Source organism: Acanthopagrus latus, chromosome 16, assembly GCF_904848185.1.
Source record: "Acanthopagrus latus isolate v.2019 chromosome 16, fAcaLat1.1, whole genome shotgun sequence".
Taxonomy (NCBI): Eukaryota; Metazoa; Chordata; class Actinopteri; order Spariformes; family Sparidae; genus Acanthopagrus; species Acanthopagrus latus.
Window position 1 is genome coordinate 18,834,317 of NC_051054.1, and position 21,207 is coordinate 18,855,523.

The 21,207-nt window shown below is 43.2% G+C and overlaps 2 protein-coding genes across 4 annotated transcripts in view; one reads left to right on the forward strand and one right to left on the reverse strand.

Annotated features, from left to right (window-relative positions):
* Window positions 1–8,807, forward strand: part of bach2a (BTB and CNC homology 1, basic leucine zipper transcription factor 2a) — a 30,446-nt gene extending 21,639 nt beyond the window's left edge. For both annotated transcript variants that reach the window (XM_037072493.1, XM_037072492.1), the window contains 3 exons: window positions 406–1,839; window positions 6,899–7,105; window positions 7,275–8,807. In XM_037072493.1, the coding sequence (XP_036928388.1) occupies window positions 406–1,839; window positions 6,899–7,105; window positions 7,275–7,655 (2,022 nt within the window). In that variant the 3' untranslated portion in view covers window positions 7,656–8,807. The remainder of the gene's footprint in view (window positions 1–405; window positions 1,840–6,898; window positions 7,106–7,274) is intronic.
* A 5,473-nt stretch (window positions 8,808–14,280) lies between these two features.
* On the reverse strand, window positions 14,281–19,876 carry gja10a (gap junction protein alpha 10 a). 2 transcript variants are annotated; one of them, XM_037072496.1, is made up of 3 exons: window positions 19,751–19,876; window positions 15,590–17,029; window positions 14,281–14,648 (listed from the first exon to the last, which is right to left on the reverse strand). In XM_037072496.1, exons 2-3 carry the CDS (start codon window positions 16,988–16,990, stop codon window positions 14,610–14,612), a joined length of 1,440 nt encoding a protein of 479 aa, XP_036928391.1. In that variant the 5' UTR covers window positions 16,991–17,029; window positions 19,751–19,876; the 3' UTR covers window positions 14,281–14,609. The 2 variants fall into 2 exon arrangements, with proteins under 2 accessions (XP_036928391.1, XP_036928390.1); XM_037072495.1 differs by lacking the exon at window positions 19,751–19,876 and adding an exon at window positions 18,674–18,800.
* Window positions 19,877–21,207: the final 1,331 nt, after the last annotated feature.

Consider the following 21,207-nt stretch of genomic DNA (forward strand, 5'->3'; position numbering starts at 1 on the left):
CTGGGTCTCCCTTCTATGTGCTCTTTATACTACTTCACAAGACTTCCTCCTTTAATGCTGTAGTAATTACTATGGCCACTAGAGGCCGCCCCATAACAATGTGCATAATATTGGTCATAATCAGCTGCTTTCACAGTTATATGGTAATTGTTCTAATGAGGACAGCTGTGCTTACAGTTTTAATATACTACGCAAGAAACCCTGCGACCATGCAATGGTAGAGTTTGGCCACCTCCATGTTTTTGACTGTGCGTTTCAAATAGTATCATTGCCTTTGCCTTCCTTTAGAGCTGCTGTAGAAAATAGGAATCCTCTTGAACCTTTACTGACTCTAAATAGATGCTGAAGGCACCGACGGTAAAACTGTTCTTTCATCTCACAATTCTTCTCCTCTGCCCTCTACAGGTGACAGCTAAAGGTTTCGCTCCACTGCTCCAGTTTGCCTACACAGCCAAGCTGGTTTTAAGTCGGGAGAACATCCACGAGGTCATCCTGTGCGCTGACTTCTTGGGTGTTCACAATCTGGAGGACTCTTGCTTCCGCTTCCTTCAAGCCCAGCTGCAGAATGATGACCAACATGCCAGTAATAGCAAGGTGGAATATGATGACGACATCACTGCTGAGGATACAGTCTTCACTGATGCAATATCCTTGGAGAATTCTGCAGAGATGAGGCAGCAGACCAATCATGTAGCAAGCAATGTATCACTTCCCACTGACCTTTCTCAATGTCCTAAATACAGGAAATATCAATACCAGATCTGTGACAGCAAGCACAATGGAGATGACCATCATGGCAGTGACAATGTTGTACTGGCCCACCATACCTCAGTCAGCCCTGTCAGCTCACAGCTCGCAGACAGCAGTGCTGCTGCACAAACTCTCCTCACACCCTCCAGGATCAAAGAGGAACCATTTGTGTTTGAGGAAGAAGGCGATGAAAGGAGTGGTTGTAACCCAGAATTGTGTACTGAGGAGGTACTGGAGATGGAGCTAGAGGTAGAAGGGGTTCCAGTAGTAGCTGAGCACTCTCCGAGCAGAGGTTCACCCTCTTCCTGTCTGCGCTCCTACCTCCAGAGAGGTGGCCTGGACCTCAGCGACATGCCCAGTACCACCATCCAGCAGCTCCTCACCAACAGACTTTCTCTCAACCACTACAGGGAACTGGTCAAAGACAGACAGAGGGATAAGAGGGAGTCCTTGGATCGAGTGGACATCAAGACTGGAATTGCAGATGTCATGCCAGCAGCGCTGACTGGCAATAGCAAGAGCATGGAAAGGCCTGTGTCCAAAGCCTCCTCTTCTAAACATGAGGGGGAGCTGGACAGATGCAGTGTCATATTCTCCTCAGCAGCTGGAGAGCGACAAGTGTTGGCCCATTCTTACGTGGACGACAAGTTCAGAGAAAAAGTCTCAACCCTGATGCAGGTAGAAGCTCCTTCTTCTGGGCGATCATGCCTCACTACCAGCTGCCCCATTCCCATCAAGACATCGGCACACTCCCCTCCTCCTTCGGAGCCCCGAACCCAGACTTCCAGCTCCCGTTCCTCATTCTCTTACCCAGAGGACACAGGCAGTGGTAGCTCACCTTCCAGCCTTCCCCACTTGGACTTCTCCTCATCCCCACACTCAGGCTCCACCTCTGGACTGTCTCACTGCCTGACGGGGATAGTGGATCAGAGGAACCCCCACAGTGGAGAGGTGGTCTTCTCTCAGGGTTGCACCACAATCAAAACTGAACAGGGATTCGGTGCCAGTGGTGGCAACTCCAGTGATGAATCCGGCTCTTTCTCAGAAGGAGATAGTGAAAGTGGCCTCTCCAGAGTCTCTGGCCCTGAGGTTAGTATGCCTCTTAATTATTCTTCTTGTGTTAGCGTCAAGGTAAATTCAGCTACTGCTTACCATTATCAATCTGACTGAGGGTGGCATTATTATGGATCCCAGTGCTTTTCTTGCTAAGACCTGCCATACTAAGCCTCTGATAGGTTGCCTTTGTTGGTTGGGTTGGTAAGTCTGAGGCACGAGCAGTGAGACTGGTTAGGGTAAGAGTATCAGGGGAAGCCATTCAGAGGCACAGTAGGGCATAACCAGCAAGCTCTAGCCAATAGGAGGCACAGTAGGCATGGTCTTAACATGTAAAACATCAGGATCCAGAATAACGCCTGTGAGCAAGTGGAATGGGATCAGAATCAGTAATCAACAAACATGTCCTCTGGGCATTTTTTCTTTACTTCTTGTTTTACGATGGTGATGAAACCATTGAAATGTTTATCTGCCACCTGCTAAACTGGACTGGAACAGTGGCACAAATAGAACAGAGTCATGAGTCATCAGCCAACTGACTCAGTAAAAGCACTCAGTTTGCAGTTATCTACAGACTGCTTGTACGCAGTCAGAGTTTCTAACGTGCAGATTTGCCAAAATGTTTGTTACCCATAGATAACTTAGTAACACAGAAATATACTGTTTCCCAAAAGCCAGGATAGGAAACCTGTTACCAAAAACACAGGCTAACAAACTAAACTACAACAGTGAATGTGGTTAAAATTGACACCAGCTCAACGTCAGCCTGGAGCATTTACTCAATTAAGTGCAAATGAGAAAAGACAGAAAACATTCAGAGAATGATGTCAGATATATGTTGAGGGAGACTGAGGACAGTGTGTCATTGTCTCTCCGGGGCTGTTATCCAAATATAAGCAGCCATCAAAAAGTGGTACTTTGTGACAACTCTCCATGTGTGCATTATGCATGTATTCTACATGGAACTATATTATGGCACATCATTGTCAGCTGAGTACATTTGATATAATCGGGTGTCCCTGCTCTGCCTTTCTGTCAGAACCATGGACATGTGATCTATCAGTATATAATCACAGGTGTTTTTTTCATTTGTGGCATAGTTTTGTGTATTTGCAGATCTGTTTCAAAGAGTTTACGGATCTCTTTTTTTAAAATTTTTGTGCAGGGTGTGTTATATTTAGAGATGAGTCATTTGCACACGGATTGCTGATCTGTTCACACAGATAATACTAGGACAGGTCAGTCTCCACAGATGGCTATTCTGTATTACTATCCTACGTACAGTGCCACTCATACGCCAGCTGATGACATTAGTGAGTAGCCCAACTTGTCTTGAGAATAATACGTGGCATGTCCAGCTCACATGTGCGGTGATATTTCCATAAGCCTCTTTACAAACACATTAAAAACCAAAAAACAATGATGATTTGACCCCATGATGCCTGCTCTGCATCCTTCTTTCTTCTTAAGCACACATCTCTTCATGCGTCATTAGGGTTTTTTTTTTTCTTTTTCTCCAGTCTCACTTATGAATGGCATGGTTTTCAATTCTGCAGTATATCCTGTTTCCAAAATACCGACGACCTCTAAGCAATAACCGGCTGTTATTAACCTCAACTGTAAAGCTATATTCCTGTTAGCGGCATGTATCATTGAATTTCAAGCACATTCTCAGTGAGATTTACGGCTGCGACTATTCTTAGACAGTGTTTTTTCTCTCAGGAGAAATGACGCAAACCCCTCCAACACACCCGCCTCGGATTTTAAAGAGCTGTATGGTTCCCTCGGTGATGTCAGCACATGTGATATCTGATGAGATGTGAGATGAGTCTCTCTCTCTCTCTCTCTCTCTCTCTCTCACACACACACACACACACACACACAGAGGATACTGGCTGTGAGTGCTCGTGTCCTCTGGCCTGCGGATGAGTCAGTGAAGATGTGTTGCAGATGCATTAAAGGTGCTCAGTTATCCTGAATAGACACACTGGAGCAGACACCGGTTTTCTGTGTTGAACTATGTTTTGACTCACTATGAGCTCCATGTTCAACCTGCTGCGTATATTCAAATCGGCGTGTGATTCTGTGTTTTCTGTGTTCACTACTGGCTGAAGTCATCTTGCCCTCTTGTGCAACGTCTCGGTGAACAAGCGAGTCAGATTAGTAGACAGCAGAGACGTGTGGAGCCTCACGTTGTTTCTCGTTAAACCCCACAAACAAGGACTTGAATTCTGAGCAAATGGAACATAAGTGGAACTTGGAACTAGAACAGGCAGTTGTGTTATCAGATGCAACGTGGGAACATATTTGTCACTAATATCAGCAACTTAACAGGGAATGAATTCAGTGTCTGGCAGTTGGACATTGCAGCAGTGTGGCTCTATCTGCTACTTCAGTGCAGAGTGAAATACGGCCACAATGATTAAATCATTAGTGGATCAAAAAACAAAAGTGCCAGCTACTCTTATAGTTGATTAAATGTGTCATGGGTTTGTTGGTTGGACAAAAGAAAGAATCTGAAAATGTCGCTTTGGGCTCGCGGAGATAGAAATGACAATTTTCACAATTTCTTGGCATTTTACAGGTTGTGTTCATGTGTGCATAGCTCCTGTACACACATACCATGTGTGTGTGTGTGTGTGTGTGTCCCACTTCTTTGCCCTGACCCAGTTGTCTCACCCATAGAAGGGACACACACACCCCAGGATGCCCTGTAGGCAGGTGGAAGGTGTCCTGTCCGCGTTCCCTCCACCATCTGCTCCTACTGACCCCAGATCTGCCCTCTCAATGAGGCCAGCCCACCAACACGCCCTCCAACCCACATAAACCATTGTGTTTTTTTCTTCCTCTTTCCTATGTATTAATAAGGACTTTTGGTGTCGATATTCTTTTTTATTCAAGGAGTCTACTGATTATTTAACAAGTAACTGAGTCATCAGATTTAAAACAGAGACCGGGGTCCTGTTTCACAAAGTCAGGCTTTTAAACACAGGGAAGCTAAACAATCTTACAAATCTCTTTTCTAGCCACCTCAAGGACCCTGGCTTCTCTGATTCAGGTCTGGATTCTGATTCTGGAGTTGATGTTAGCATTGTTTAGCATTATGCCAGAAAGCAGCGAAGCACAAATGAAATACAGCATGTTAATCAGTGAACTTTTGTCTAACTTCAAACTTTGGACACAGCCGGGCTGGTTGTTTCCCAAATGAGTGAACTAATCCGGGGCTCCCAGATCTTTCACTCTGTCCTCTTCTATCCTGTCTTGAGGTGGCCGGCACAGTGTTTGGACTTTGCATGCAGACTTCCATCCTGCTTTTGAGTCATTTCCTGTTTTTTGTTTTTTTTTTAGAGCATATTCGGGTTACGGTGTCTTCATGGAACACGACAAACCTTGTTCATTCACATCGTAACAGTATCCAATTTTGTGACTGTCTGCCCGCAGGTGTGTCCCTGTTTCTCACCATCTCAGACGATACGTTCTGTACCAACGACTGCTCAGAAACCAGGACAAGATGTTTACACGCCACAGTATCCCAGTTTCTATCAATTAGAGTATCCAGGTTTCTCAAAACCGGCATTAGGTGTTATCCAGATGTGTAACAGCGGCCAGGGGACTCATGTATTGATCATGCGGACGTGCTGTCAGATCAGACTGACCTCAGTCAGGATGACGACCGTCGGCAGTCACTTTACATTCAACAGCGTTATTCATTTGACTTCCTGACAATGCAAATGTTGATGCGAACACTTTACACCAGCAAGTGATGAAAGAATGTCTCAAAGGGTACACACCATGTTAAAAATGGAAACCAGAACACAGGAGAGCGAGAGACACAGAGATAGAGAGAGAGAGAGTGAGAGAGAGAGAGAGAGAGAGAGAGGCTGGTGGGAGATTTATGACCATCCAAGGCTCACTTTGTCATTCCAACCTTATTATGTGACTGCTGAGAGTCATGGAGCTATATATAGATGTCTATAGAGTAAAGGACAGGCGGCACCTAAACACACACACACATACACACACACACCTCTGTTCCCGTCCCTCTGTTGTCAGAGCGGTGAATGATGTCATGGTGTACTGGCTGCAGCACTGTGCTGAACACGGCTGGTGTGAAGGAAACAACAGGAGCTACTGTAGCTGATGTCCAGTGCTGACGCGGAGCAGACACACAGCAGCAGTGGTCACCGCTCATCAGCACTTTGATAGAACAAGTGAATGGTGCAGTAGATGGCAACAGCTACGGTGAATAAATGACAGAACAGCTACTGTAAGAAGTCAACGTAGCGGGCAGATCACTGCAGGGATACATCATACACACATACACAATCCATTCAGAAGACAGAACTGAAGGAAAGGCTCAAGCCAGTCAGTGGCCTAGAGTCAACCACAGCATGAATGGCTGCATACGAAATTATTCGACTAAATGATAATAATTAAAGTAAATTAATGCATTGGTGAATATGTACAAATTGCAAATAGTAGTGGATTTCTATCAGTGAGGAAAGAAATAATGAATGAATAAAAATAAGTGTTAAATGTTGCACCTGGTGGTGAAACAAAGAGCTCTTCCTGTTTTCTCTTTGTGTCAAAGCTGCTGGAATAAAATAAGCAGCTGAACACTGACACCTAGTGGTTCAACACCACACTGCCCCTCCAGATCCAAACGGAAACAAGGAGCTCAGTGTGATGAAAGCTCCCTACATCACTCAGTAAGACTTGGATCCAACATCCAACATCAATATTATAAGACTTGCATAGGTGGTCAGAAAGTGTAGCTTTGGTTACGGAAACACGAGGGAACACAGTGAGGGGGAAACCGTGAAACCAGGACTCGTTTGGACCACAATGTAAATATGTAGAATGCTACTGACATGCATCGTCTGCATACATGCATTCTCATCAGGCCGGCACAGAGATGATGGATCGACCGATACTGTAATCCTCACTGAAAGTCCACTCGTTCATCTCATTGTGTTCCTCAGCAGGTGGAGTGTGCTCAGGTGTGATCATGTGGCCTCAGTACGAAACTTGAGTGAAGTGATTGAAGGGATTGATTTTGACGAACAAGTAAAGCCTCATAAATGTTCCTCTTTAGGTAAAGCTGCCCTTCCCCGTGGACCAGATCACCAACCTGCCGCGCAATGACTTCCAGATCCTCATCAAGATGCACAAGCTGACCTCAGAGCAGCTGGAGTTCATTCACGACATCCGCCGCCGCAGCAAGAACCGCATCGCCGCCCAGCGCTGCCGCAAGAGGAAGCTGGACTGCATCCAGAACCTGGAGAGTGAGATCCACAAGCTGGTATGATCGTATAACACACACACACACACACACACACACACACACACACACACACACACACACACACAACATGGGTTGTATGTTGGCTGGCGTTTGATTGGACGTGATCTGAGGGGCAAGCAGTCTTTCTGTCACGCTCACCTGATGAAACTGTGTTTTATGAACCCAGGTGTGCGAGAAGGAGAAGCTGCTGAGCGAGCGCAACCAGCTGAAGGTCTGTATGTCCGAGCTGTGGCAGAACCTCTCCTTTCTGTCCCAGCAAGTGTGTCGGGAGGTGCAGAGCCCTCAGCTGCCCCCCGTCTCCGCCAGCATCGACCTCACCTCCAACCCGCCGTCGCCTTCTTCCGACGAGGGCTCGTCCGGTCAGGGGGCGCTGGAGGACAGGCAGCCCGGGGTGGTGGTGTCAGAAGCGGGCCGGGAGAAGCCGGGGTCTCCGCTGGCGCTTGGATCCACCGAGGAAGTATGTAGCCCCACTGTAACAGTGGATTTCTGTCAGGAGATGACTGAGAAATGCACAACGGAGGAACAGAAGAGACAGAACTGTACTTAGAGTGTGGAGGCAGACACACCTTGATATCTAAAGTATTTTGTTTGTTTCTTTTTTTTTTTTTTCTAATGGATGACACAAGTGTTGTCTCCTCAGCAATACTGTCGGACAGGTATCTTTGGACTGGCGATAAAACAAAAGCACTGGCAGCTTCCTCTCTCTCCTCTCTCTTCTCTCTCTCTCTCTCTCTCTCTGTCTCGTCCTGACCTTCTCTTCCTTGTCGGCTTCCCTCCCTCTCTCGTGCATCGCGGGAGGTTAAACTCAGGGATTCTTCAGAATGTTCACTAGTGTCCCTGTTAACATGTACATACACTTTACTTTACCGTCCTGTCAAGTCTTGATGATTACTCCAGTACACACCACACAACCGAATGTGCTAAATAATTCATCTTCATCTGCTGAATTCATTGTCAGCATACGTTACTTTTGGTTCGTTGGGTACTAGCTTAGCATAAACTGCCAGCGGCTCTGTTGAGAACCCTGCTGATCACAGGCTCTAAGGCAGACTGAGAGACACACTCTTTCTCTGTGTGTTTCAGAATAGAAGTTTACAAATGTACGGTTTTTCAATCGCCAGAACTTTGGCTAGCTTTGCTAACTCAGTCCTGACTCCACCTCTGTACTCGCAGACATGACAGCCTCACAGCTCACTTTGAGAAGTTGAACTCATCCTTTAAATGACACGGCATACACATTAAAGTGCTTACCTTCAGTGACTTAACAGTTTTAGTGATCCAGTAATTGTTGAGCAACACAGGACTTTAAAGTAAAATGTTACCAAAGGTGTGTATTTTTAAACTTTTGCATTCGATGAACTCACATTATGCAAAGTTGCTTCTGTCAAGCTTCACTTTTGCTTTTCCTCGTACTCAGATGGACATTTCTACACATTTCTCTTCTCCCTTCTTTTCATAATCGTACGTGCTAAGAGACAGGACGACATTACAAAGTTGAAGCACTGCCCAGCTCATCCAGGAGGTGACACACGAGTTTCAAGCCAATCACATGGTGTTCGGATAGAGTAAAGGACCGGAACAGTGTCACTTTATATTTCTGCTGACCATTTTCCAAAGGATGCTGCAGTGTTTCTCCGTAGACTTCACATCGGCTCAGTCAGGTTGGAAATAGATTGAGATCATTAAATGATTTCATACATGGTGGTCAAACTGGGTGATGTTTTAGGTTTTCCAAACATTTCTAACAAGGCCCTCGATGACTCCTAGACAGGACTGTCTCACATGGTAATAGCTGAAGGGAAATACAGACCGATTGGTACTGTTTTATTTTGATTTCAGTGTGTTGTAATGCAGCCTTTATTCACCCAACAAGCCTGTGTATTCGCACATTACAGCCAAGCATACCTTGTGTGTAATGTGTTAAATATTCAGAATGACGTTGAAGTTGAATGATATCATGATATCATATTTCAAGCAACTCTCCCAGTCGATCGACACATTATATATGAATTCAGAGTCAAATGAATGAATAGCAAAGGTAGAAAAATACTGAAAAATCTGAGAGACTCTGTGATGCTTTGGAAAATGGATAGCTGGAATGTGAAGTATGTTAGACGGGCTGAACCTTAAACACACTGCTGTGGTCATTTAAAGATATACTGTGCAGGATTTTATGGTCAGAATAAATGTACGTCTTTGCAAACCACGGACATTTATTAATGTTGCAACTTTACATTTATCCGGTTTCACTCTCCAGTGTTATGTAATAAAGACCCTGTGCTCCAGGTCTGCTTAGGTTTAGCCACAAGAAACACTTTGTTACGATTAGGAAAACGTCGTCTTTTGGCTTTAATAAAACCTCTTCTGGTCACCACAAGCACGGCTGGAATTATCCAAGGTCTCCTTAAAACCATCCAGTGGTGCCATGCTTAAAAATGTAAACAACTTCACGCTAAGCTAGGCTAACAGAAACCGAGAAATCCTGCATAGTTGACCTTAAACAACAGCTTAAAGAAATCATAAGTGCTCTTTTGGATCTATTTATTTATTGTGTTATAAGTAGTATGAATTTAGTGTTTGTTCTTATGGTAACCATGTATTTAGCTGCACTGTTCTTGTATTGTACATAAGACGAATATCCCTACTAAATGTATTTGGTACAGTATGTTGGTGTAAGACACCTACATGTTCAAATTCACACATCACATATGAATTTGTTGGAGCACGCAGCAAAATGATCAATCCGAGCGAACAAATCTGCGTCCCTTATGGTGTATGGTGTGGAGTTCAAACAAACACACTGGCACTTTATTGATTTAGGGAGATGCCAAATTCATCTGCTGTTGAAAAGTCAATGGTGAGGCACGTGGCTGGGGTGAGTGCTGCTGCCGTCTGCACTGTTGCTGCCCAGCACTCTGCTGCTGCACCATCAGCCTCACAGCCCACGGTGTTTATAGCATTTGAATACTGGGTGTGTTTTTTTTTTCATTTTTTTTTTGGATCAGGGTTTAGCACAGGAAGCTCGAACTACAATCTAAAACTGCAATATTCAATTGCATTGGAGTTACCAGGAATTCTGTCAGGGGCTGCTATTAGTCTGTTGGATTGTTCCAATATGAAATGATTGGATTTAAAACGAAGATGAAAACCCCGTGGATCAGTATTATAATGGCAGCCCGGCCATGCTAGCTTTAACACACTGAAATGAGCTCAAATGAAAACATACGAACAAATGTGCTCATATTACTGAAGAGACCTGATGGTGCCCATGACATCGCCACAGGACCCGTTAGCCAATGATCTTCTCATCAGAATGTACTAAATGTTCAGAGTACACTGAAGAACACGACTCAGCTGGTTTTCATAGACTTTAATTCCTTAATGTGAACTTGTTAATTTATTGATCTGGACTGTTGTCGGGGGTTGGGTGTAGAGGAAATGCATAGATGTAAAATGTAGGTAACAACCCTTTCTTAGAATGGAGTTGTTAATGGCTGTATATTTTTCTTTTCTTTTATTGTTGACAATTTCATAAAAAATAAGTTTTCATTTACAAGTCACACATGTACTTAAGTTGTACTATTTTAACTTAAAGGGGTGTGAGTATGTTTACAATTGTGTGTACTACCTGTTCTTCTTGTTTTGTGAAGATACCAGTAAGACCTTGAAATAGGTTGAATAGAAAAGCTGATCATTTTTGTTTTTATTTACACAAGTTAAAAGTGTTGATGACTTTGTGAGAAAAGTGCAGCTACAACTTCTTGCCTTAGAGGTTACAGAGGCCAGACTATCCAGTAAGGGAACGGGAGTGTGACACTGCAGCTTTAAGCAGCTGTGTGTCCACAGTGTCAGCGAGGCCCTTCTGCTCTGCTGTTCAACATGAAGCCTCCAGAGGGGAGGACAACTGGAGAACTGGTGGAACGGTATTTCAGACTCTTTCGTTCACCACTCACGAAGTCCCCCTTGTAACAAACAGTGACATCATCGTCTTCCCCTCTGGAAATATGGAGACCCAGTGTCCAATATTAGATCATTAAAAATTTAAAAAACCATCATATCAATACATAAAAAACAAAAACATTTTGAATTACAAACTGCTGAAATGAAAAAAATAAAGTCCTCCAGTAAAAAGTAGCCATGAAAACAGATAATAACGGGATAAGTTTGAAAAAATAATTGGATTTCCTCTTTTTGTTTACAGTTTCATGACTACCTTGACATATCTTTTGCATTTGATATATATTTATATATTCTATTTGTTCCATTACATCCTATTTAATTCATGTAATATTGGCCACATGGGACTCCATCCAGCGTTGTTCTGTCATGAAGGAATACGCCATCATAGAGCACCAAACATTTGAGTTGACTTGATTTAATGAATCAGTTGCATTTCTGTACTCAAGCTGAAGATGCTTAAGGGGGGCTTCAATATTACTCATGTATGGAACATGATTAGAGCACAAAAATTGAATTTTGAAGAAAAGTCACTCTTCCTAATCAATGTAAAAAAAAAAAAATAAAAAAAAGTCAGGTGTTTGAGGAACTGTCTGACATTAATATTGAGATTATTACTCATTCATTCCTCACAGGCCCCAATCTTCCTCCATACAGCTGTCATCAGTGTCCAGCAGTATTAGTTTACTCATTAACATGAGGCGTCTGTAGGCTCAGCACAGTACGGTGATAACAGAATCTAAAGGAGCATACCCATTGTTTCTTTCTTATACTGCAGCAGCCCACTGACTGCCAGTTCCATCTTCTGTTTTATTACTGCTGTCTTGTTATTCTGTAGAGCCCAGCAGATATCTGAATGATGCCTTGATGTTGTTATTTTTACTTCATTTCAGTGTGGTCTAAAAATGAACTGGTGGATACCTGAAACTTGCCTGAGTTAGCTAATGCATCACATGCTGTTAATGTTTCCAGAGCTACATTATTGTTGTAAAGTAGAGCAGAAATGTCAGTCTTCACTAACAACTGCATCACAATACTCCAAAGTAACAAGAGTTATTGCTACATGCTGACTTGATGTTCACTGTGTGACACATGAGCTAACAGAAGCTAGTTTCAAGTCTCTGCACGCTGATTATCAATCTGACCTGAAAAGCAACAGCTGCCTTTACAGCGTTAAAAAACTAAACTTTAGTTTGGAGAACGATCACCAGCAGTAATGAACAGTAAGTACTGCAAAAAAATAACACTGGTTTGGCCTTTTAAATTCAATTTTGACATATTCTAACAGATGTTCTTAGCCATGTAGCACCAAGAGTCTGCATATGTTCATGTCAGCAGGTGATCTTCTGATTGTGTTCATCCAGCTCCACCTCACTCCAACCTATCGAAAACAGCAGTCTGGTCAGTGGCCTTACACGTTTGACGCTATAGGTACCTCTCTAGTTTCACTTGTCTCAGCGCCTCCGCAGTGCAGCAGTATGAAGAGTGAGAAAAGTCCACATCAGCGGTGGTCAGTGGTCGTATGGGGACATACCATTTTTGTCCTCCAGAGAAGAGGGTTCACATCTGCTTTGGACCAAGAGTGATTTGTTTCGAAGTTAACCAACATAAATGACATAACTCGCGTAACGTATGTTGACTACATGTTGTGAGCTGCATCACTCAGTTTACTTTTTGTGAGTTACTGACTGTAGCTATTTTAGACCTAATATGATCTTTCCCTGGACCCAACAAAGTTACTCTGGTGCCTGAACCTAACCAAGTTACTCTGGTGCCGGCATCTAACAAAGTAGATTCTGTGCTTGAGCCTAACCATGTAATTCTGGTGTCTGAACCTAACCAAGAAACTCTGATGTCTGAACCTAACCTAGTAACTCTTGTGCCAGAACCTAACCAAGTAACTCTGGTGTCTGAATCTCACCAAGTAGATCTGGTGTCTGAACCTAACCAAGTAACTTTCTTTGGTGTCTGAACCTAATCAAGTAACTCTGGTGTCCGAAGCTAACCAAACAGCAACCATTTCACACAATAATAACAGTTTAGTCCTAATATGTTAGTGAGCTGTTTGTCAGAAAGCTTTATTTTGAAAGTTTAACCACTGTTTTTTTATTGCATATTTTGCTAACTTAAATGTGGAGCCCTTCATGCACAACACTGACACTAGAGGGGTAAATAGAGTGTCGTAGTTTGAAGCTTGAACCACTGACGACGCTGCTGAACTCCCAGTGAGAACATGTCGGTTCATCAGCAGGTTGGAGGAAACTATCCAGACTCTTGGTCACTGCAGGCGTGACTGAGAACCAGCACTTCACACCATACGCTCTTGTAACAGTGCTTTTTCTTTTTCATGGAGTAGATGAGTTTTCTCTTTTGGACATGTCAGATTGAAGCGCTACTGTGGGCATAACAGCTATGGTTTAAACCTTGAGCAGTGGGCATCAGGGAAGAGTTTTCCCTTCTGGAAATTAGTACTTTGGAATCAAATGCCTTTCAATTTACAATGACAGCACTCAGTGGCACACTAAAGGAAGTACTTATCTAATCTGATCTGTTTACAGAAAGGTAATCGGGGCCACTTGGATCTCAGATTCTGATTTTCGAGCTTTTTTAAGTTAAGTTGAACAGACTCTAAGCACTTATCTACCTGGATAATTCAGCATACCTCTTCTTATGGGTAAGGACTGTATGATAGACATGTAGACAGTTTCTGTGGCATTGTTTCTAACTTTTTACAGTGGTTACTTCATTGTATTTGTATATTTTGGTGAGCCATTTTTTATGTGTCCTTTTTTTCAGTACCTGCAACATGACTGTTAAATGCAGTTTCAGCATTTTTGATTTCCTTTTTTATCTTTGAATGTCCAAATGACCCGTGTTTTGTTTAGATCTTTTTGTAAATATTGTGCAACATGTCATGTTTTGTTTATTTGATATGAAAAAGGAAAAAAAAAAACAGCATTTTGCCTCGGCAAGTTTTGTTGAGAAATAAAACAGAAAGCATGAATTCTCTGGCGAGGTGTTGGTGTGTGTACTTCAATTAAATATGTGTTGACAAAATGATTGCTGTTTTGTTAAGAAGCATTTAATCTGAATATAATACAAAGCATCATCGTTTCTCATGAAATTACTGTATATAAATGACTGTACACAGATACACACATACTGTCATCAAGTCTGCGACTTAGAAGAAAGTACTTTAGGTTTATAAAGTCCAGGTCACAGAAGCAAAGTTATCCTCTGAGGATGTTGCTCCATAATTCATTGTCTCTTTTCTGCACAGTCTTCGAAACAAGAATTCAGCTGACACATAGAAAGTTTTTTTTAAAAAAAGATAGAATCCTTTCCCATTTGTACCCACATATAGGCTTTATAAGGTGCTTCAAATCCAAAACAGCCTGGGCTGACTGACTGGTTCTGGCCCCATGTGACTTGAGCAGTGGATCAATGTTGATGGCTGGATCACTGATACAGTTTTGACCCTGTTTGTGACCCAGCTGGGCCTCTGGATCACAGCTCCTACGGCCATGATGTTAGCCTCGTCGCTTCACTTCTTCATGATAGAGGAGATATCCAAAAACATGCTCTGAAAAAGACAAGAAGACAGCTTTGACTTAGACTGTAACTGCTGCTGGACATAAAACACACAACGTACATGGAAATGTCGAAGTCAAGTCAAGTAAAACAGGACACATCTGTCAGTGCAGTCTCGTTTCAGTGCTCCAATAAGTAAACTTGGAGCAATGTGCGCACAACAAAAACAGTGATGAACAAATCCTTTATGTCATCTTACAGAATCAGTCTGTGGAAGAAATAATGGAGCCCAGTACGTCACATGAGGAAGAAAGAAACAGTAACTGAATTAATAGATTCATTCATGAACACATGAACTAACATTTGACCTCTTGAAGAGATGGTGAAGATGACTATTCAACAGTATAAATGTAGTGAAGTGTTTGTTTAAAACTCCATTGTGTTTTCTGACAGGACTCTAACATGTGAAATGTTAAGCAGATATGTTTAATGGTTCATCTGCACAATAACTGGACAGCATGAATCCTCAAATTATTTTAGAGTATGATTACCACTCTGTAGCTGTATTAATTAAAGTTAGTTCTGTTTATACTGAAACTAATGGAGCATTTCAATATGAGTAGTATTCATTTATTCAATAATTTGTGTTTAAATGTGAATTTTTAAAAATGATTTGTACATGTATTTAGGTAAAAAAATTGAATTTAGATTCTGTCTTACATCTACATCTTTATATCTATTGGACATGGTTCAGATTGACAGAAATTAGCTCTTCTTTCTCTGCTGCTGACTCTTTATCACTCACTTGGTCTGGTGTTGGGTACTTCGGCCCAATTTGTGATAACTTAACCTACACAAAACACTCAACTTCATAATGCTACCATTGCCATTTTAACTGAAACCCAGGTGATGGCTAAGCTGCTGCCTCACTGTCAGGTCGATTAGTGTGAAGCATCATTTGGTCACATGAGACAGCCTCTGCTCTTTACTTGCCATTGACATTCTTCGGCCTCCTGCAGGTGGCATCATGGGCATGTCGCCCCCCAGGGAGCCCAGTTCATCTGACTCTTCTGAGGTATGTAAGGAAGGGCTTGTGGAGCCACTGATGGAGGACAAGCTCTCAGATGGTGGTCTGATCATGAAGCTGGTCTTTCTGGGGTTGGGGAGTAAGACCTCACTCACTACTGACTCCCTCCGCTCATCCTCATCCATGTCTCTGATAGCACTGGGCCTTAAGGTACTGGTGGACAGCAGAGCTTCCAAATGGCTGGGGTGAGAATGTTCACCCTCATGATGGTTTGTTGTGCTAACCTCTACAGTGGACACAGCAGAATCCCAGGCTGGATGGTGGTCCACCACGGCTTCATGGGTTTGAGGAGCTTGGATTGCACAGTTCTGGCCAGGCCTGGGTGGCATCCTCGGCTGGGGGCAGATATAGCTGGTCTGACTGTATCCCAGATGAACCAAGCTGTTGTGTCTTGGTGCGTCCTGGTGGGCTTTGAGCCCGGTGTTGTAATGTGGAGGCTTTGTGTCCACCTCTGGAATCACTTTGAAGGTCTGAGTCAAAGGCCCATTGTGAGGTGATACATTGCTCATTACACAAAGATGTTGTAAGGATGCCTTCTTCCTGGACTTGTAAATCAAACTGTCATCTTCTGTGTACCTCTCTCCATAGAGTGTCTGTTTGATTTTCCTGATGCCCAGGTGGGATATTTCCAGAATGTTCAGGAAAAGTGACACACCGGCAATGGCGATCATGAAGACCATGAAGATGGTCTTCTCTGTGGGCCTGGAGATGTAACAGTCTACACTGTTGGGGCAAGGCAGCCTGTCACACTTATAGAGTGGCTCTAATTGGACACCATAGAGTACATACTGGCCCAGGATGAAGCACACCTCCACCATAGAGCGTGTCAAGATATGGATGATGTAGGTTCTCAACAGAGAGCCTCTGAGAGGAGCCTTCTTCACCCTCTTTTGCTCGTCCAACCTCTTAAGCTCCTTCTCTATGCGCTTATGTTCTTCTAGCTCAGCCTCGTCCATCTCCTCTTTCAGCTGAAACCGTCTGCGGTGCCGCTCCTTCTCCAGCGTTCTGATGCAGTAGAGGGCATGGCCCATGTAGACTAGTGAGGGTGCAGACACAAAGATGACCTGCAAGACCCAGAAGCGAATAAGGGAGATGGGGAAGGCGCGGTCGTAACAGACCGTCTTACAGCCTGGCTGGTCTGTGTTGCAGACAAACTCGGACTGCTCATCATCCCATACATCCTCAGCAGCTGCACCCAGGATTAGCATGCGGAAGATGAAGAGTATGGTGAGCCAGATCTTTCCCACGATGGTTGAATGAATGTGAACCTCTTCTAGGATGCTGCCCAGCAGGTTCCAGTCACCCATGGTCAGCTTCTCACCGCCTCAATGCCACATGTCCTTGAACTGTGAAGACATAGAAGGCACATACAATACATTACTCTCACAAAGCTGGAATACTTATACTATGTTTTTGTAAAGGATAGATACAGTTACAGAAACACAAGTAGTCTGACCGGGAAAACCGTAAGTGGGAGCAGTGTGATGTCACTAATGCCACATTGAGCAGGAACACAACTCTGTAAGTTGAACCTCAAAGTTAGCTTGGAGCTATTGTAGATGTTTACAACAGAACATTTGCATTGTAATTTTACCAAATTCAGTCGTTTCTCGCTTCCTGAACATCAGAGTGCCTGTGTTTGTTGCCCCTTTGCCCCTATTTTTCCCTTATACAGTATATAGTTCATTTCTTAATGCACAGTAAATTACCATGAGCATACCACTTCACTTGTTTTTAAGGATTACTACAGGAGAAAATGTGAAAGTGCATTTGATGAGAACTATTTCCAGTGCTGGATTAATCCACATCTGAGTTCCCAGCTGCATGGGGTGGTTGTGCGACTGAAAAAAATATGGTGTGTGTTCATGGTAATGAAGGATCATGTCACAAGTGTAAGTGCAGGTGCAGCTCAATGATCTGTTTTAACAGTGTTTGGACAACAATGGAGCTCAATGGCACACGGATGTTATGGATGCCACTGCTTTTCTTGCAAGACATGCCCTACTCTGCCTCTGATTGGTTTGCATCTGTTGTTTTTATATGACAAAAGCATTGAAAGCTTTTTCAATTTTCTGACCTGAGAAGCCAAGAAAAGTGGTTTTCAACTGATGGGCACCCTGTTCCTGTCAAAGAAAACAAAAAATCTGACAGAGATTTCTGTTGCCTTGGTTTACCACAGGACAACAAGAAGAGGGGAGATCAGTGGGACCTGTTTAAACTACATGTTAAGCGGTTGTCTGGTATTATTGGGTTGTGTTTGTGTTTTTCTTGTGGTTGGTTTGTAAAACAAGCAGCCAGCGGTGCAGCTGCTACAGTGGATTGTTGTGTGGCAGTGTCTCTGGGCTACTAAGTGGCAGGGCAGGGTGGCAGCAGCTCGCCTAGTGGACCTGCAGACACTCTGCTTAGCCTATTGAACTCTGCATCAAAGAGTGGCTCAAGAGTCTGAATGACTCCGTAGAGCGCAGCAACAGGCCGGGAAGCTAGACAAACAGGTAATAGCAGTCAGTGTGTTTACCTGGAAACTACAGCTTATAAACTCTTATCATAACCACAAAACACACACAAAACAACACAACTACACTACAAGTTAGTAGGCTTTTTTGAAAGCTAATTTTCTCTGGAGTGCTGGGGAACTCGTACGCTAGACCAAACAGGTTGGAGGTCCACCATTACTCTCCTTCCTGTTAGGTTGCACGAAAAAAAATAGTGATTTTGATGGTAGCGTATGAGTGCCCCAGCACTCCACTGAAAATTAGCTTGCCTGAAAGCTAAAATACAGTAAATCTTAAAAGTGCCTCTTTCATCGTAATTATGCTTTTACACGAACGTTTCATTCATATTCAATTGCAAATAAAGCCTAGGTTGCTTTTTGGTGAGAGTTTCACTTTAATTGTTGAGTCAAGCCAGAGAACACAGCCAACAAGGCAACCAATCAGTGGGATCCAAAAATAGGGCACATACGAATAAATATCTTTGGACTGACACATTACCTGACTGCAGGATTAGGTTGTATGGAGAAGAAAAATGTGGAATATTGCTGGGATCAAAAAACATTCCACCCGACCCATCAGCAAACTGAGAGGTGAGTTTAGAAATCAACATCTGAATTTATTTACATTGCTAGCTGTGGATATATTTGAGAGCTGTCTTGTTTTTCCATTAGTAAAATCGCAGTGACCGTTGCCATGCCGGCGATCGGTTTGCTTTGTTTTGTTGATTTGTTTCCAATCAGGTGTAGCGACTGAAACTGTCAATCATGTGTTGTGCAGTCGAAGTGAAAAGCGAGTTTATCCTGAGCACAAAAGAGGAGAAGGAGGATGCCATTGTGTGGTCTGGCAACTTAATGACCACACGTGTGAGTCAATTCACATGTACTGCTTGGCACACAGGAATCCCACCGTGAAGCAGAATCTGTATGTACAGGCTTAATAATATGCAGAATTAAATGCTCTGACAACGAATATTGATGAAAATAGAGAATGAATATTTTGACTTAAAAGAAATGTATTCATAAGAGTTTGATTTGAATATAGAGCTTATACTGTGCCCCAGAATATTAAAATGGCTGCAGTCACCGAGCTGTAGCATTTGTTTGATTACACAGTCTATGGTTTAAAACACCTGTTTAAAGAGAAGACAACTTAATTCCAATAATTTGTTGCTCAAACTAGAATTTGAAAAACCACGGTGTTTGTCGAAACAGTCATGACATTGACATGCATGAACAGGTCATCCTCTTTCCAGATATGTTGGTGCCATGACCAGTGCTGATGCCGGGGCATCACCCACTCAATAACATTGAGCTGCACAGTGCCATAGAGATAACATGCACATTCTGTTTTGCTGTGGACTGTCCCTTCGCTCAACATGGAAAATTAATGCTTTCGTGTTGGAAGGTCAAACTCTTAGCTGGAAGTGTTATTTCCTTTCACGTTAACTTTAAAGAGAGTGACAGTTCAAAGACTATTGAGGCCAATAACATACTACGCACGTCATTCCTGGTCTTTTGGGAGAACGGCATTACAGCAAACTCCACTCAAAGAATCAACCATTTGAGCAGCACTTACATATCACTCGTATGGGTTCCCTCTTTGCCTCTTGGTGCACTTCATCATGTTTATAAAAGCGTCCCGGGATCTGGCTCTGTCTGTATGGCTACCCCATGGAGCTGTTTGGTGGTCCTCTTGTGCCGGTCCCAAACTTCAGTCCACATCCCTCTGCTGTCCTCTGTCCTTGGTCTCCCTGTGTATCTGTGAGTGATGTGGCTGCCTGCGAGTTGCCAGTGCTCTCCCGTGTTACATGCAGGGTTCACAGGATGTGAGTATCGATCACCTCCCGACGGGACAATGCCCCCCACCACCCTCCCCTCCCTTCTCCCGCGGCAGCAGTGCCAACTCCAACCAGTGCCATCAATATCACCCTCTCTTACAAAGAGTTATGATATTTTTATGGTTTGTCTTTCACATAGATCCTGCTCGTGGTGCGCTCACCATGAAGATGTACATGTACAACAGGGAGGCCTCGACAGTCAAGCTTATCTCGGTTCACCCATCTAATGTGGTCTCATGGATCATGTCCTACCTGCCATCCTGCCCACAGCTTTTAATTTAGGATGTGGGGGTTATGCATGTCAGTCCATGTACATGCATGCATGACTGCCTGGCATCCCTGTTGTGTGGATTCAATCGAGCAGAGTTTGTGCAGGGACAGCGCAGAAGTCTTCATGTGTAAATGGCATGAGCATCACGACACTAAGATCATGACAGGAAATGAGGATTTTCAGTTTGATTCAACATTTGTTATATTCACAAGTAGTTCAATGATTATGCGTAATTTTAAAGGCGTCACTTGTAGTGGTGACCCTGCAGAGAATTATCACCAGCTCATCTCTACTGAATATTTACACTAATGAAAACATGACTACGAGTGTCACTATAGGTTTTTCTATTAGTATTACGGTGAAGGGATGTTAATATCTTTTGGTGTTTTTTGTTTTGGTTATGATATTTTATTATGTGATCATATTAATTAGGGGGATAGTGGGTCACATGGATGTGGGCGGGGATATTAGTTAATATACTCACCTGAGAGAGAGCGGGTGAGCTGGGTCCCTATATTTTTGGTCGACCACGACCATGTTTCTTTGATCACTGTGACTACTTTGATTATGAAATTGTGGACTTTATTTTGAGTCGATGATCTTTTTTTAGTTAATAAAACGTTGAACTTATTTTGGAACTCTCAGTTACTTCTTTTGTTAAGCCTATCAGGCTCAATCTCTCAGCGACCCCTTTGTTCTTTGAAATCGTTAGTCATCTTTCATTTATGCTCCTAAACCCCCCTAAATTCTACACACTGGACCTTTAAACACCTCAGGTAGACACATGAACATCAAACGTGGACAGAGCCGCCAAGTCTCAAGAACGTCGTCTTTCTAATGACCGGCAGGGAGCAGCTCCACTGGTTGCAAATGCAAGTCTGATTGCATGTAAGCTTATGAGAAAACAAGACTACTTCTCACTTG

What these genes read in the sequence shown, in the direction of transcription:
- gja10a (XM_037072496.1), bottom strand. Translation starts at nt 16,990, where the DNA reads ATGGGTGACTGGAACCTGCTGGGCAGCATCCTAGAAGAGGTTCACATT. An exon ending in GAGGCCGAAGAATGTCAATG is followed by an intron (nt 14,649 to 15,589) that starts GCAAGTAAAGAG and finishes TGTCTTTTTCAG; the next exon opens with AGCATGTTTTTGGATATCTC.